Here is an 18637-nt window from a genome sequence, read left to right as displayed (position 1 = left end):
AGAAAGAGGGGAAAGAAGTGAGCACATATCTCGCTACACGAGACGTGCTCCAAAGAAGTCTCAATTCTGTCCTCTGCAGCGAGGACAGAGAGATTAATATGTGCGTGCTTCTCTCTTCTCGTTTCAGAGATCATTGGGGTCTCAGCCCTCAGACTCCCACCAATCAAAACTTTTGGTACATCTTAATGACATATCATTATGAAAAGTTAGTGATGCTTTAGATGAGTTGTCAGTTTCAGGAGAAAACTAGACAACTCTTGGAATCTGCCGGCAGCAAATGACTGGCAAGATCTTACCCACTACAGTTCTCTCGACCAGGTTCTATTTACTCGGATGCAGTGGTGACACCCAGAGGTCGCAATACCGCCTGTACAAGCGTCAGATGAGTGTTCAGGTGATTTTACTCTAAGAAAAGTCTAAGGCGTACCAATACGCCTTAGACTTTCCCTGTCTTTCATCAGCGCAGTAATGCTGCCTGTGCCTGAACTGACCAATAACAAAGCTCCTTACAGCAAGGAGCTTTGTTATTGGTCGGTTTGAGCGGGCAGCCGGACCATTCTTCACACCGCTCTGAAGTGAGGAGGAAGAGTCCTGCAGCGGTGCGAGATTCTCACCAGGTGGCGCGTCTTGGGCTGCCTGTGGGTCACTTCCTCCATGTGCTTACGGCGTCCTCTTCAGTGAAGAATGTGCGCCCAAACTCCATAGCAACCAGATACCAACAAACTCCCCCCAGGGTACTATATGCCTGAACATGCTTGCCCTAGTCGGATGAATAAAATGATCGGGTCCGTGCCAGGCCGCCAGTCGGGTGCAGCGCATGTTGACATGGAGACTGGGGGGGAGCTGATGGTGATATGTTGGGGTGGGCTATGAGTTTGGGCGCACGTTATTCACTGGAGAGGACGCTGTGAGCACATGGAGAAAGTGACCCGTAGCCCGACCTTCCAGAACATGAAGTGAATGTGACTATTGGAAGACTTTTAGGATTGGTGAGCACATTAAATTAATTTATCGTAATTAGACGGCACAATTTGTGATTGGTGCGATGTTATATATGTCCTGCCGGGATCTAAGGGCTCTTTCACACCTGCGTTCTTGTCTTCCGGCATAGAGTTCCGTCGTCGGGGCTCTATGCCGGAAGAATCCTGATCAGGATTATCCTAATGCATTCTGAATGGAGAGTAATCCGTTCAGGATGCATCAGGATGTCTTCAGTTCCGGTACGGAACGTTTGTTGGCCGGAGAAAATACCGCAGCATGCTGCGCTTTTTGCTCCGGCCAAAAATCCGGAACACTTGCCGCAAGGCCGGATCCGGAATTAATGCCCATTGGAAGGCATTGATCCGGATCCGGCCTTAAGCTAAACGTCGTTTCGGCGCATTGCCGGAGCCGACATTTAGCTTTTTCAGAGTGGTTACCATGGCTGCCGGGACGCTAAAGTCCTGACAGCCATGGTAAGTGTAGCGGGGAGCGGGGGAGCAGTGTACTTACCGTCCGTGCGGCTCCCCGGGCGCTCCAGAGTGACGTCAGGGCGCCCCAAGCGCATGGATCACGTGATCGCATGGATCACGTCATCCATGCGCATGGGGCGCTCTGACGTCATTCTGGAGCGCCCCGGGAGCCGCACGGACTGTAAGTATACCGCTCCCCCGCTCCCCGCTCCTACTATGGCAACCAGGACTTTAATAGCGTCCTCGGTGCCATAGTAACACTGAAAGCATTTGGAAGACGGTTCCGTCTTCAAATGCTTTCAGTACACTTGCGTTTTTCCGGATCCGGAGTGTAATTCCGGCAAGTGGAGTACACGCCGGATCCGGACAACGCAAGTGTGAAAGAGGCCTGGGCTTACATTTTTAGGGAGACTACAGAAAAACCAAGGAGGGTTGGCAAATAGGCAATAGATTGTCCCAGATATAGGGACAGCCATTTTGCCTCAATTAGGTCTCATGTACACGGCCGTATCCATTTTGGAGGTCTGCAAATCGCAGATCCACAAAATATGGACATCCATGTGCTATCCACATCTCCATGCTGCAAAAGATAGAGCATGTCCTGTTCTGGCAGACCCACTGAAGTCAATGGGTCCGCAAGAAAATGTGGATTGCACATGGACCGCATCCGTGATTTGTGTACTGCAAAATGGATACAGTCGTGTGCTTGAGACCTTATAGTGAAGGCCACAGTGCTCATAGATATGAAGTACAGAGACGTCAAGTACACTATACTGTACAACAGTCCAATATACTGTGTATAAGACTGTCCTATAACGGCCTCCTGTGCATTCGTCCCAGACCCCACCTAGTGCCACCATGCCACCCACTGCTCCCTGCCACAACCACCAGACGTCCCTGTTCAATTCTTATTGCATTGTGTTTTGCACAGTCTACCGCTCCGATCCCTACGTGATAGATTTGGTGCTTCAAGAAAAGTAGGGATTCAGTCTTCTGCAGAATAGCAACCCCTTGATGTTATGTAGGCCTTCGTATTATATATATGAATTACCGCGAATTTCGTACTCCTCCTCGGCTAAAAATACTCCTTAAAAATGGTATAAGGAGTATTTTTACTCTTCTGGAAAAAATGTAGCGCGACCTCTGGTGACGTCACATTAACAAACCATGACCACTGCAGGTGCAATGAGGTCAGTGATTGGCTGCAGTGGTCTGATGATGTCAACATGACATCACTGCTGCATCTGGGTAAATAGAGTCAGGTCAGCAGAATGGAAGCGGCAGTGCAGGATCGGTAGGGCAAGTGCTAACTAGTTCTTTACTGCAGGGGACCTTGAGGGTTGTTTCATTTCGGAAGGAAACTGGATATCCTTTAAAGACAACAGGTTAAAGAGTTGGGGCCCTTTATCAGTGTGAATTCAGGCTCAGGCAAGGTGCTGAGGAATGGAGCAAAGTCACACAATGCTGCATCCCCCAACGGTCTGAGCCGCCAGGTAATCTCTATACTACGGGTGTATTTATATGTAGTGCTTGAGGTGCAGTTAAAATAGCATGCGGTTTTTCCATACCGTAATTGGCTACATGGTTTTTACCGGTGGAATACACTTATTTTAGGTGTTTCACCTATAAAAACCGCGCAGCCAATAAGTGCATTGACAACTATCTGCAAATTGCAGTAAAACTAAAAAAGTTTCATGTGGTTTAAATGAGATTTTAACTGCACTTCAACAGCTATGTGTGAATACATCCTAAATTACAGCAAACCATATCCCTTCAGTTCCAAATACATGACCATGAGCCATGCACTACCCCAATCCTAAAATGTGAGGGCAGTATTTGTACTATTCCTTTAAAGGGGTTCCTATCCACAGGAAGTGTCTGATCGGTGGGGGTCCAAACTCTGGGGGCCCCATCGATCACAAGAACTGGGGCCCGTGTTCCATTGCTTAAATGGAGTGGCGGACAGACGCATGTGCGATACCACTCCATTCAACCCAAAGGGCTTCCAGGGATAGCGGAATGATTCCGTCTCTGCCATCTTTGGCAGTCTTATAGAGCTGAATGGAACGCTGGACAGCAGGGACCCCAGGGGCCAAAAACTTAACTCCTATCTTATGGATAGGTGGATTTACACAGCCCGATAATCGAGCAGATTATTGGGAACAAACGTTCCTGCAAAGGCTCGTTCCCATCAATCTGCTAGTCTAAATGTGCCGCTGATCACCCGATGAAAGAGCAGTGATCTAGTCGCTCGTGCAGGCAAACCAACAGATCATACGGTCTAAACAGTGATCTTCTGCCCAGAAACAATGATTGTGTATGGGGGATCCCTTGTCCTCATACTGTGGAGGTGATCACTACATGTAAATGCAGCGGTCTCCTTCACTGAACGAGCAGCCGACTGTCAGGAAGGAACTCTTCCTTCCTGACAATCGGCTGTTACATTGGGACGTGTGAACCTGCCATACATTGCTGTAATGGGACAACATCTTTAATTCAGGATTAGGGTCTATTCACACGTCCGCAAAATGGGTCTGCATCCGTTCCGCAAGTTTGCGGACCCATTCATTTTCAATGGGGCCGGAATGTGCTGTCCGCACTTCCGCAAAAAAATAGAATATGCCCTATTCTTGTCCGCAATTGCGGACAAGAATAGGCATTTTCTATTAAGTGCCGGCGATGTGCGGTCCACAAAATGCAGAACGTACACTGCCGGTGTCCGTGTTTTGCGGATCCGCAAAACACTTACGGACGTGTGAATGGACCCTTAATGTATTAAGACCTAATAAGTGTCCCATTTTCAATTATTCCAAATGAATGCATGTAAAAATAAGTGATTTTCAATGTTTTATTTTTTTAAGAGTTTTTGGTGTCGTTTTTATTTTGCAACACATTTTATGTGCATTTTTCCTGGTGTTTTTGGAGTCCTATGTGTGCAGTGGGCAAAAAAATATCAACAGATGTCGGAGACAAAAATTTCAGAAAAGAGGAAAAACGTCACACCCATATCCTGTTGGGATTTCAGGACAACGCCATGGACTCCAAATACACAAATGTGCATATTTGTCTGAGGGGAAAATGCCACAAAAAACTGCGCACTATGCGGCGCCAAAAACAGCCGAAAATGGTCAAAAACAACACAAAAAATAAAAACCACTAGGAAGAAAAGCTTAGTCTGTACTGCTCTTCATCGTGTACTACAGATTTGCAGAAATTTGCTAACTGGGTCTCTCTGCTCAGTCCTGGGCTGTCAGATTTTCTGCATGACAGATTATAGGAATTTGTGTTGACGGTAATGGAGTTTTCCATGGGAAAAACTTGAGTTAGACAGAGGGAAGAAGGAGTTAAAAATAAATCACTACTGGCCTAACCGATCCCCCGCCTCTGCTGTTCCAACGTTTATTAGGTCCCTGCTGCTCTCGGGCTCAACACACAGGAAATGGGGTGGCTTGTGACATCAGTGACCCGCCTGAGCCAGTGATTGGAGCGATTTCCTGTGTGTCGAGCCCGAGAGTCGTGTCGAGCCCGAGAGTCGCAGGGACCTAAGAATTGATCGGCGAGCAGAGAGTGGACAGTAGTGGATCCTGCCGCTCCCCCCTTTCTTTTAAATTTATTCCCCTGGAAATCCCCTTTAAGGACTTTGCAAACCCAATTCGGTTACTCATTGCCCCTCTCCCTTTATTCATTTGGTTCTTTAAACAAACATAATTATACAAAGCCCAGATACGACACCAATTCTGAGTTGTAGTTAGTCTGCATTATTAAAGTGTGGGGGCAGCGGTGCTCACAAAAACCGCACACTTCCTATCTAAGCCCTGGCCTTGAGCACTGGCTCAATATCTTCTGAGACAGACGCTCACTTTATTCAGGAAACTGCAGGAAAATGTGAGTAATCAAGTCAGGACGGCTCGATAAATAATTCACAAAGCTAACCGCCTTCCAACATTATACAGCACTACGGGTCACCTCCGTGTACATCACACCGCCAGCCGTGAAACAGGGCACGCGTCACTGACCGCAAGGGCAAATATGGCTCAGTCCAGAGAATTAGGGCCCTGCACACGACCGTATGCCCTACGAGACATACGGTCCGTGAGCGGGCTATATGTCCCGGAGCGGCACTGATCGAGTGTAGGGAAGCGCACCGCATCATAGGTTACTGTGATACTGTGCACATCGGGTTTCCCGCAGGACTATTATGAGATCTTATGAGTGCGGGACAATAGACCCGCGGGCGGCCCAACGTGCGCAGTATCATTGTAACCTATGACTCTGTGCGCTCCCTGCACACGATCAATGCCGCTCCGGGACATATAGCCCGCTCACGGACCTGGCTGCTGCTGCTGTTTCACCATGTAAAAGTCCCTGCTGCTCTCCAACACCTGGTCCTGGCATGGCATGCAAGAAATACCAGCTCTGCCAATCACTAGTTGAGGTGGGTCACCACAGTGGTCAGTGAAGCAGGCATCATCTCCCTGGGCCACAGATTCCAAAAGGAAATGACCTATGCACTCCTCAAAGGTGAACACTTACAACACGAGATGTGAAAATGCCATAAATACAATTTCTATTGTGACAAAAATAATAATAATGTTACCTTGATATCACAAAATTAGAAATTAATGTGCAGTGCACTAAAAAATTAATAAATACAGACTGGAGACCGATGCAAAATACCATCGTGTGCATGCGCCCTTAAAAGGGCTTTCCATGTTCAGGCCATTGCCAATCTATCCTCAGGCCATTGCTATCAGATCAGGCACAGCCCCTGTCCATGTATCCTCTTAATTCTAACATATATAGTGTCCCCCCCCCACCGCCAGCCCCCACTATATGTTAGAATTGAGAGCTGCTCTGTTAGTTCAGTCCCTATTACGGTGGACCAGGTGCATCCATGCATTATACAGGCGCCTGAAAAGGTCTACAGGCAGCTGACCCCCAGGGTTTGGAGAAGCCTTACCACCAGTGGTCAGATCATCAATCTGATTATTCATGAGACAATCCATTACAACCCTTGTGCAGCCCAAAAGAACTGCTTATTAGGGTCCATTCACACGTCCGCAAAATGGGTCCGCATCCGTTCCGCAATTTTGTGGAACGGGTGCGAACCCATTCATTTTCAATGGGGCCGGAATGTGCTGTCTGGATCCGCAATAAAATAGAACATGTCCTATTCTTGTCTGAAATTGCGGACAAGATTAGGTATTTTCTATTATGGTGCCGGCGATGTGCGGAATGCACATTGCCGGTAGGGGTGGGCGATATAGACGATAAGCGATATAAACTATATAAATCTGGCCAGCGATAGAGATTTTGTTTATATCGCAGATCGCGGTAGCACATGGCATGCGCCGCTCTCGGCACTCACCATGTTCTCCTGAGCCGGTGTAGCGTTATACCACCCTACCTCGTGAGATTTCCCTACCCTCTGACTTCCTGTCGCATCGGCGATGACGTATGGAGGCGTGTCTTTGCTTTTACTATCTGCGCATGTGCAAAAGGCCAGTCTAGGGAAAATCTCATTGCCGATTTCAGCAGCACATTGGGACACTGCGCATGCGTCGGGGAGCCGAGGTAGGGAAAAATTACGGCCCAGTGCGCAAGCGCGGTTAACTCATGAGAATCCAACCGATATACGCGCCTGCGCAGTGTGGGGGTAGGGAAAAATTACGTCCCAGTGCGCAAGCGCCGAGGGTAGTATAAATATCTATTTCAAAAGCGCTTTTAACCCTTTGCAGGAGCAATTGTCATATTGGTTCTTGAGTGATTGTTCTCTTATATATAGGTTCTATTATATAGGGGGTCTGTCTGCACAGTATATGGGGGGGGGTCTGTCTGCACAGTATATGGGGGGGGGTCTGTCGGCACAGTATATGGGGGGGGGTCTGTCGGCACAGTATATGGGGGGGGGGTCTGTCGGCACAGTATATGGGGGGGGGGTCTGTCGGCACAGTATATGGGGGGGGGGTCTGTCGGCACAGTATATGGGGGGGGGGGTCTGTCTGCACAGTATATGGGGGGGGGGGTCTGTCTGCACAGTATATGGGGGGGGGGGGTCTGTCTGCACAGTATATGGGGGGGGTCTGTCTGCACAGTATATGGGGGGGGTCTGTCTGCACAGTATATGGGGGGGGTCTGTCTGCACAGTATATGGGGGGGGTCTGTCTGCACAGTATATGGGGGGGGTCTGTCTGCACAGTATATGGGGGGGTCTGTCTGCACAGTATATGGGGGGGTCTGTCTGCACAGTATATGGGGGGGTCTGTCTGCACAGTATATGGGGGGGTCTGTCTGCACAGTATATGGGGGGGGGTCTGTCTGCACAGTATATGGGGGGGGTCTGTCTGCACAGTATATGGGGGGGGGGTCTGTCTGCACAGTATATGGGGGGGGGTCTGTCTGCACAGTATATGGGGGGGGGGTCTGTCTGCACAGTATATGGGGGGGGGATCTGTCTGCACAGTATATGGGGGGGGGGTCTGTCTGCACAGTATATGGGGGGGGGGGTCTGTCTGCGCAGTATTGGGGGGGGTCTGTCTGCGCAGTATATGGGGGGGGGGGGGGGTCTGTCTGCGCAGTATATGGGGGGGGGGGGTCTGTCTGCGCAGTATATGGGGGGGTTCTGTCTGCGCAGTATATGGGGGGGTCTGTCTGCGCAGTATATGGGGGGGTCTGTCTGCGCAGTATATGGGGGGGTCTGTCTGCGCAGTATATGGGGGGTCTGTCTGCGCAGTATATGGGGGGGGTCTGTCTGCGCAGTATATGGGGGGGGGGTCTGTCTGCGCAGTATATGGGGGGGGGTCTGTCTGCGCAGTATATGGGGGGGGGGGTCTGTCTGCGCAGTATATGGGGGGGGGGTCTGTCTGCGCAGTATATGGGGGGGGGGGTCTGTCTGCGCAGTATATGGGGGGGGGGGGTCTGTCTGCGCAGTATATGGGGGGGGGGGTCTGTCTGCGCAGTATATGGGGGGGGGGTCTGTCTGCGCAGTATATGGGGGGGGTCTGTCTGCGCAGTATTGGAGGGGGGTCTGTCTGCGCAGTATTGGGGGGGGGTCTGTCTGCGCAGTATTGGGGGGGGGTCTGTTCTGCGCAGTATTGGGGGGGGGGTCTGTCTGCGCAGTATTGGGGGGGGGTCTGTCTGCGCAGTATTGGGGGGGGGTCTGTCTGCGCAGTATTGGGGGGGGGGTCTGTCTGCGCAGTATTGGGGGGGGGTCTGTCTGCGCAGTATTGGGGGGGGGTCTGTCTGCGCAGTATTGGGGGGGGGTCTGTCTGCGCAGTATTGGGGGGGGGTCTGTCTGCGCAGTATAGGGGGGGGGGTCTGTCTGCGCAGTATATGGGGGGGGGTCTGTCTGCGCAGTATATGGGGGGGGGGTCTGTCTGCGCAGTATATGGGGGGGGGTCTGTCTGCGCAGTATATGGGGGGGGGGTCTGTCTGCGCAGTATATGGGGGGGGGGTCTGTCTGCGCAGTATATGGGGGGGGTCTGTCTGCGCAGTATATGGGGGGGTCTGTCTGCGCAGTATATGGGGGGGGGTCTGTCTGCGCAGTATATGGGGGGGGGTCTGTCTGCGCAGTATATGGGGGGGGGTCTGTCTGCGCAGTATATGGGGGGGGTCTGTCTGCGCAGTTATGGGGGGGGGGGGTCTGTCTGCGCAGTATATGGGGGGGGGGGTCTGTCTGCGCAGTATATGGGGGGGGGGGTCTGTCTGCGCAGTATATGGGGGTCTGTCTGCGCAGTATATGGATGGGGGGATGTCTGCGCACTGCGCAGACAGACCCCCCATATACTGTGCAGACAGACCCCCCCCATATACTGTGCAGACAGACCCCCCCCCATATACTGTGCAGACAGACCCCCCCCATATACTGTGCAGACAGACCCCCCCCATATACTGTGCAGACAGACCCCCCCCCATATACTGTGCAGACAGACCCCCCCCCATATACTGCGCAGACAGACCCCCCCCCATATACTGTGCAGACAGACCCCCCCCCATATACTGTGCAGACAGACCCCCTATATAATAGAACCTATATATAAGAGAACAATCACTCAAGAACCAATATGACAATTGCTCCTGCAAAGGGTTAAAAGCGCTTTTGAAATAGATATTTATACTACCCTCGGCGCTTGCGCACTGGGACGTAATTTTTCCCTACCCCCACACTGCGCAGGCGCGTATATTGGTTGGATTCTCATGAGTTAACCACGCTTGCGCACTGGGCCGTAATTTTTCCCTACCTCGGCTCCCCGACGCATGCGCAGTGTCCCAATGTGCTGCTGAAATCGGCAATGAGATTTTCCCTAGACTGGCCTTTTGCGCATGCGCAGATAGTAAAAACAAAGACACGCCTCCATACGTCATCGCCGATGCGACAGGAAGTCAGAGGGTAGGGAAATCTCACGAGGTAGGGTAGTATAACGCTACACCGGCACAGTGAAGAAGGAAGGAGTCCCTCCCTCCTGTGTGCGGCTGCCGCTGACCACCAATGAGAACAGACTAGGATGAGGAGGGGAGGGACTGTGGCCACTGCGCCACCAATGAGAACAGAGAGGAGGAGGAGGGGAGGGACTGAACACAAACATAGCCTGGTTGTGCCGGCCATATCCCATACCCGGCCTCTATTACAGCGCACCGTGATCTGCCGCAATTAACCCCTCAGGTCCTGAGGGGTTAATTGTGGCGGATCATGGCGTGCAGTCAGAGACCGGGTATGGGATATGGACGGCACAAGCAGGCTACGTTTGTATTCGGGCATATTAACTATATGCATTGGTGGCGCAGTGGCTACGGCCCCTCCCTTCTACTCTCCCTCTTCGAAGTATTCTATAAATTGCGCCCCCTCCCCCCTCCACACGATAAAATCATTGGTGGCAGTGGCCCCAGGGTAGCAGCTTCTGATCGGAGCCCCAGCAGTGTAAGCCTGGGGCTCCGATCAGTTACCATGGCAGCCAGGACGCTACTGAAGCCCTGGCTGCCATAGTCAGCTCCCTGCTGCTGTGTGCACTATGCACAAAGCAGCAGGGAGAGTGTAAGATCCTATTCACCCTAATAGAGCTGTATTAGGATGAATATGACAAGGGTTCTAGCCCCTAAGGAGGGTAATAGTTATTAAATAAAAAGTAAAAAAGAAAAAGTTTAACCCCCCCCCCCCCCCCGAAATATAGAATATATTGCGATATATATCGCAGATGCTTAAAATAATATCGCAATATAGATTTTAAGCCATATCGCCCACCCCTAATTGCCGGTGTCCGATTTTTGCGAATCCACAATTTGAGAATCCGCAAAACACTTACGGACGTGTAAATGGACCCTTAGTAGAAGGCCTTTAAACATGGGATAAATGATCAAGATGCCTCGTCATTTAGGAGGCCAAAAATCACTCACTAATGTAATAATGAAGACTATGATTAATAAGCAAATATAAGCACAAAATGCCAACCAGTATGTGGGCTCAGAACAAAGTGGAAGTGTTAGGCCTCTTTCACACGGGCGTCGCGTGTGATGGCCGGACAAGATACGGGTGCGTTGCGGGAAAATGAGAGATGTGCAAGTACAAAGCGTTTTAATGCGTTTTGCACGCGCGTGAGAAAAAAAAAAAAAAGAAGAAAATCTGCATATTTGGTACCCAGACCCAAACTTCACAGAAGTTCGGGTTTGGGATTGGTGTTGTGTAAATTTTATTATTTTCCCAGGCTTCGTGAACAAGTGGATTAAGGCGAGTTTAATTTTTTTTTTTTTTTTTTTTTACCCCTCCAGCCCTAATTTACTTAGCTTTCTGTATTATGAATGCTATTATTTTCCCTTATAACCAGGTTATAAGGGAAAATAATAATGATCGGGTCTCCATCCCGATCGTCACCTAGCAACCATGCGTGAAAATCGCACCGCATCAGCACTTGCTTGCGGATGCTTGCGATTTTCACGCAGCCCCATTCACTTCTATGGGGCCCGCGTTGCGTGAAAAAACACACAATATAAAGCTTGCTGCGATTTTCACACAAAGCACAAGTGATGCGTGAAAATCACCGCTCATGTGCACAGCCCCATTTAAGTGAATGGGTCCGGATTTAGTGCGGGTGCAATGCGTTCACCTCACGCATTGCATCAGTGTGGAAAACCCGCTCGTGTGAAAGGGGCCTTATCAGTGAGTGACAGCTATGTCTGTATACACACTTGGGGTCCATTCACACGTCCGTATATGTTTTGCGAATCCACTTAATTGCGGACAAGACTAGGACATGTTCTATTTTTTGGGGGAACGGAATTGCGGACCCGGAAGTGCGGATCCGGACAGCACATAGTGTGGCCCCATAGAAATAAATGGGTCTGTAATTCCGTTTCGCAAAATGCGGAACAGAATTGCGGACATGTGAATGGAGACTAACACAGGGAATGCTATCAATCACTGATAAGAAGGTCCCCATGTACAGCTGAAGTCAGAACGTATAAATTACAAGCTTCACTGAATGCTTTCCCACAAATCTATCCATCAATCTGCTCAGCTCCTCCTGCTCTATAACATGCTGCCTATGGACTGCACTGTATTTCATGGTGACAGGTCCTCCTTAAAGGGTTTCTACCACCAGAAATACTGTTATGTAGCTGACTGATATGTAGTGCTGACATTAGCGAATCGCTATAACAGTATGTTTCTAACATTAGTCCCTGCAGCCGTTTTTGTAAAAAAAAGCACATTTATTATATGCTAATGAGCCTCTAGGTGCTATGTGGGCGTAAAATCAGCACCTAGAGGCTCCGTCCACTCATCCATTATTCCGCCCAGGTCCTCTGATCTGCCCGCCCCGCTCCTCTTGATTGATGCCACGGTCCACCGCATCTTGACAAAATCCCGCGCCTGCGCCGTTCACTTCTGTCTTTGGCGCAGTGAGTGAAGGCCGCTCTCCTGATGCCGGCTTCCTCACTGTTACGTAATCTGCGCCGGCGCAGTGAGGAATCCCGCAGCAGGAGCGCATCATTCACTCACTGCGCCAAAGACAGAAGTGAACGGCGCAGGCGCGGGATTTCGTCAAGATGCGGTGGACCGTGGCATCAATCAATAGGAGCGGGGCGGGCAGATCAGAGGACCTGGGCGGAATAATGGGTGAGTGGACGGAGCCTCTAGGTGCTGATTTTACGCCCACATAGCACCTAGAGGCTCATTAGCATATAATAAATGTGCTTTTTTTTACAAAAACGGCTGCAGGGACTAATGTTAGAAACACTGTTATGTAGTGCTGACATTGGCGCATCGCTATATCAGTCAGCTACATAACAGTATTTCTGGTGGTAGAAACTCTTTAAAGGGAACCCGTCACCAGGATTTTGGGTATAGAGCTGAGGACATGGGTTTCTAGATGGCCGCTAGCACATCCGCAATACCCAGTCCCCATAGCTCTGTGTGCTTTTATTGTGTAAAAAAAACTGATTTGATACATATGCAAATTAACCTGAGATGAGTCCTGTACGTGAGATGAGTCAGGGACAGGACTCATCTCAGGTTAATTTGCATATGTATCAAATCAGGGTTTTTTACACAATAAAAGCACACAGAGCTATGGGGACTGGGTATTGCGGATGTGCTAGCGGCCATCTAGCAGCCCATGTCCTCAGCAATATACACTAAATCCAGGTGACAGGTTCCCTTTAAGCACAAGCTTTGGGCCTGTGACAGAGGTGGAAAGTCCAGGTAAGGGAAAATTCCACAGACCCTCCACGTCATACCCAGGAACTTACAGCTGAGACACCGTCCATCCAGATACTGTTGGTGACAATACCTAGATTTTACAGGAGATTGTCTCTTCCATCTGCCTCCACTCACATGACCCCATCTTCTTCAGACATGATAACGTACACCTAGAATGCTGTGCAGGCCGCATCCTAGCTTACCTTTGGCCATGTGAGAGGAAGAAGACGCCAGTAAAGACACTTTCACACTACCGTCGCCGGAGCTGCCTGCCAGATCCAGCAATCTGTATGCGGATCCGTCTCACAAATGTATTGCAATACCGGATCCGTCTCTCTGGTTGTCATCCAGAAAAACGGATCCGGTATTTATCTTTTTCACATTTTTAAAGGTCTGCGCATGCGCGGACCGCAAAACCGGATCCGTTTTTCCAGAACACTTAGGGCTGGATCCGGCATTAATGCATTTCAATGCGGCATTCCGGCAAGTGTTCCGGAATTTTGGATGGAGACAATACCGTAGCATGCTGCGGTATTATCTACGTCCTGAAATGTCAGACTGAAGACATCCTGATTGCTCTCCATTCAGAATGCATTAGGATAAAACTGATCAGTTCTTTTCCGGTATTGAGCCCCTAGGACGGAACTCTATGCCGGAAAAGAAAAACGCTAGTGTGAAAGTAGCCTTATTAACTCGGGGGATTCACACAAGGCAGACTGGGCACATCTGCAGCGGATTACAGTACGAGCCGTGGACACCTTCCATACGAGCGCGCTACAGATCTAAAAACCCTCAGCTGGGGATGTTCACCACCGGCAGCGTAGCAGGGGTTAAATTCGTGGGGAATCTCTCCAGCACAAAGTGGAGAGAACACAGATTTTGGGGAGAGATTCACAGGACAAATGTTCCCCAGCATCCGGACCCCCTAGATAAGGAAACTATGCCGATGCCATGCTAGCCTTACACTCACTGACTGCACCCCCTTCAGGTAACGGGGTGACGGCCTGAGCTCCGCGCTCAGACACAGCTACATTCTCCTGACGGGAATATTAATTGCCCAGCAGTTACACTTGTTTTTGGGAAAGAAATAAAAATATTTCCAAATGGTGTAAAGTAATAAAAATAAAATCCCAGCTTCTAGAGGAGGACTGGGAACTTACAGTGACCCTGAAAAAACCCTGAAAGTTGTATGTGGTCCAAACTGACAGAAGGTGCGGCGACATCAGTAAATAGGGCCAATACAGCGCAGAACACCCCCCAGCGAGGAGGGCTCAGCACACCGGGAAAACTCCCTGGATGGTCTACGGCCCGTCCAGTTACGGTGGTCTTCTGCCAGTCCCCAATTCCAGGTGCCTCTTGACTCACATGGAAGGACTGCCAATCATTGCCATTTCCAGAGGGTCCAGGAAGCAGAGACAAGCGGGCGACTGAGAACCAGGAAGACAACTAGGAATTATTTTAGTATTTTTAATCACGAGTAGGTTTTTTCAAAAAGTTTAAGAGGCTGGCACTGCCTTAGTCGCCATCAGAGCCTCGGCGTATAGTCACACATGGGGGGTGCGCACGTGCTGCAGAGACCACCCCAGTCAGGCGGACAGAGCAACTTTTCAAAAGACAACATTTCTGCCCCAAATCTGCAGGTTGTGAACACCTAGTAATGCAGTTGTTATCAGAACCTCCAATGGGCCGAGGCCTGCATCCTACACAAGAAGACACTGCAGACCTGCTGTTTACTGATCCCATGCTGTTCACAGATCAGACAATAGTCAGGGCACAGGAAGGAGTGGTGCTCATGGCATGGCAGGCAGGGGGGCCCCCGGTAAACGGGCCCCTGGCAGGGGCTGAGCTCCCAGACACTGGGAGACCACCACCACCAGTGACATCCCGGCCCCGCAGAGAAGCGGCCTGACAGCACGGCGCCCTCACCTCCATGGTGGACACGGTGCTGGTGAAGAGGTCCTCGCCGTCCTCCAGCTCCTCAAAATCGGTGTGTCTCCCATCTCCCAGCGGAGGCGGCTCCCTCTCTGCTGCCATCTTTCTGTCACTGAAACTCCTCCTCCTCCTCTTTTCCGGCTGTCACGTGCGGTCCCGTGACTTGCCCATGTGACCAGTCGTCTTCGGCAGGAAGCGGAAGCAACCAATCAGATGAGACGATCGTCCATCTTTGAAATGGTCAAGGGTGTGGGCAGAGGTGACTGCTCAGTCTTACACATCTACAGGTGGCCTGCAGCACTTCAGCTGTAGGTTTTTGTCACTTTTGTATAAATTTGGGCTCAAAACTCAACACAGTTTGCAATATTATTATCTATGGTGCTCTGGTCCCTCTCTGCAGGTCTTCTGCAGCACCCCACACTTTTACTGAGTTTCAGTTTTCACTGCTGTGATTTGTTGCCACGGCGACCAGACATGGATATCCAATCCGTGTACGCGGAGCGACGGCATGAATGGCGGGGAACCACAATTTGTCATTTGCACCCATATTGGGCAGTGGGCAGCAGTGTAGCAGATGAGGCGTAGGTCTCTGTTCACATCTTCAGCAGAGGTCCTGTCATGAGCCCCCATCGCAGATCCTATTAAAACATATGGGGCAAAATAATATGTTGCTTTTCTGTCTGGTAAAATGGATCGCATGACAGAAATCCGACAGACTCCATTATAGCCAGAGGGGCCCTTTGTGTCATCGTGTGATAGATCCAGAGTTTTCATTATTTTCATTTTCCTGTTCTTATAATGAGTGGAAAATAAAGAGCAACAATATGAACGCAGCCTAATGGGGGAAAAGCATACTTGGTCTTTATTTCTTACTGTTAGGGGGTTTTCTGAGATTTTTATACTGATGAGCTATTGCAGTACGCAGCCCTGAGGTCACGGTTACTCACAGTTTATAGGAAGACCCTGGGCAGGCGTACAGCAGTGATGGAGAGGCTGGCACAGAAGTCCTCTGGTGCACTCTCAGTGTATAGGGACCAGGCCGGTGGTAGGTGAGGTGCTCTGGGTGTTGCAGGTTTAATGTGCCGGTGGCAAGGTCCCTTTAAGTTCGTGACGCCAGTGTCGGTAACGGTGGCACACCGATTTATAATAGGAATAATTGAGGAACACAATGTTGTGGTGAACCAAAACTTCCTTTTACTGGAAACAATTAACTATTTACAGTCTTTTGTTCAGCTCCACATGTCAGCAGCAGTCACAAGCAGGCTCATACAATAATGGCAGGCACAATGTTCTTGCAAGATACTCAGAGGGTTAACACACTTACAGATCAGGCCGTACTTTTCCTCAGGAATCCTGTCTGTCTTAATCTCAAGGCCCGTACGCCCTATTGTTGGCTTTATCCTTGGTTAGGGAAACTTCCTCAGGTATATGTCCTTGCTTTCAATAAAATCCTTCTGCCCTTCAGCAATCTTGTCTGGCTGGAATACTGGCTCTGCTCTGCTCTGGGAACTTGTTACTCAGGAGGCAAACCCTTCTCCTGGTGGGGCAACTTCTGAGCTTGCTTTACTCAGGAACCTCAGGCAGGCTAGACTGCACTCACTAGCCTCCTGGACTACACTGCCCTGCCTCCTTCCTGTCTGGGCCTAACTATATATATTAGGGGTTCCCTAGCTCCCTCTATTGTCTAGGAGTTGGAACTACACCCTAACAGGCCTGATACAGGAAATACACAGGAAAATCACATAAAACATCATATAAAATACAGGGATCTCAAGTCTCCCGGACGTTCAGGGAGTCTCCCGCTATTAGATAGCGGCTCCCTGACACCCGCATGTGAGACAATATATCCCGGAAAGGTTCACTGATAGCAGAGCAGAGAGATAAGAGAAGTGACAGATGACACACAGTTTAGATTACAGGTTGAATTAACCCTTTAGGGTCAAATTGGCTTCTCAAGGAGATATATATGTTAAAGGCATCCCTTCTTCTGTCTCATTCAGTAGCTATAGAACTATTGAGAGAGATGTATTTTTTTTAAATACATTTACACATTTAACCCTCCATTTTAATTATATTATTTACCCCAGTGTTAAATTCACGCCCCCTGGATGCTTGTTTTTTTCCTACAGTGGGGTAGATAATTACACACAGGGTTTTAAAGAATAAACTTCCTGACTGAGACCAAGAGCCGACTCAGCGAGTCAGCAAGTGAGTCGAAGCATCTGCGCATGCGCATTGCGCAACCTAAGCTTGGGTTCACTTGCTTCTTGTCAGCTCAGCGAATGAACCGAAGATTCGATTCATGAATCGGTTCATTTGAATAAACTGATTCAAATGAACCGATTCATGTGAAAGATCCGAACTTCCCATCTCTAGTTTACTCGCAGTAAACCTTTCCGGCAACCTGTAGCAGTGTCCCCTTCTCGGCGCGTGCGAACAGTGCAAGAAGAAGCCGATGCCAGCAGTCCGCAACGGCGCATCAGGCTGAGCCTGTGCGCACGTGCGGGATCTCAAAGCGGGAGGAGGGAGAGGCGGCACTGAGTAGAAGGCGGCGCTGGGCAATAACGGCAATGCGTGCGGCCGGGCACCATGCATCCACAGACCTCCCCTGCTTGGGCACCTTAATTCAATGATTGACAGGTTAGTAAAACCTGTTTTTACGCAGAATAAAGCCACAAATAGCTTTTATAAGACCACCTTAAAAATCTGAATGCTACCCTGGACATGAGCATATGTTTAGCTCACAGGGCTTATAGGTGGTGACAGAACCCCTTTAATCATATACATATATATGATAATTTGGGGCAGGGTAATGAGCCCAGCCCTCCACGCCATAGAGTAAAGTGTGCAGATACTGCATATGTTTGGAAAATGTAATAAAAAGTTTGTGAAAGAAAAAAAAAGAAAACCTCCCTGAAATGAGAAGTGCACCTCCCTAAAATGAGTTTTTGCAGGTTGGGATGGCTGAAAATACAATGACCATATTGACCCTTGTGTAGTGCCCACAATTACCTAGTGGGACACTACATAATCCTCAGGATAGGTCATCAGTATCTGATGGATGGGGGACCCGGGACCCCCACGATCAGCTGTTTGAGAAGGCAGCAGTGCTCCTGAGAGGGCTCTGGCCTTCTCTCAGCTTTTCCTAGGCCGAGTCACATGTTCATGTGTCACATGGCCTGGGACAGTGGTGGCGAACCTATGGCACACGGGTCCTGGAAAAAATCTAAGGCATACCAATATGATGCTGCTTCTGCCTGAAACAACCAATATAAAGCTCCTTTCGGAAAAGAGCTTTGTTATTGGTCACTCAGGAGAAGTTGGGCAATGTGTTTTGGGGTGTCATTTTGCATATGCCCATGCTGCGTGAGAGAAATATCTCGGTCAAATGCCAACTTTGTAATGTGTTTTTCACACATTTTGATTTCAAACTACTTCTCACGCATTAGGGCCCCTAAAATGCCAGGGCAGTATAACTACCCCACAAGTAACCCCATTTTGGAAAGAAGACACCCCAAGGTATTTTGTGATGGGCATAGTGAGTTCATGGGAGTTTTTATTTTTT

General features: G+C 49.6%; 1 protein-coding gene across 1 annotated transcript in view; it reads right to left on the bottom strand.

The window, feature by feature from the left end:
* SNX2 (sorting nexin 2) overlaps positions 1 to 15219 on the bottom strand; it is a 63229-nt gene extending 48010 nt beyond the window's left edge. The window contains exon 1 of the mRNA XM_040415951.1: positions 15067 to 15219. Within this exon, the coding sequence (XP_040271885.1) occupies positions 15067 to 15174 (108 nt within the window). The 5' untranslated portion in view covers positions 15175 to 15219. The remainder of the gene's footprint in view (positions 1 to 15066) is intronic.
* Positions 15220 to 18637: the final 3418 nt, after the last annotated feature.

Source organism: Bufo bufo, chromosome 2 (assembly GCF_905171765.1).
Source record: "Bufo bufo chromosome 2, aBufBuf1.1, whole genome shotgun sequence".
Lineage (NCBI taxonomy): Eukaryota > Metazoa > Chordata > Amphibia > Anura > Bufonidae > Bufo > Bufo bufo.
This window is presented reverse-complemented; position numbering and strand designations above follow the sequence as displayed.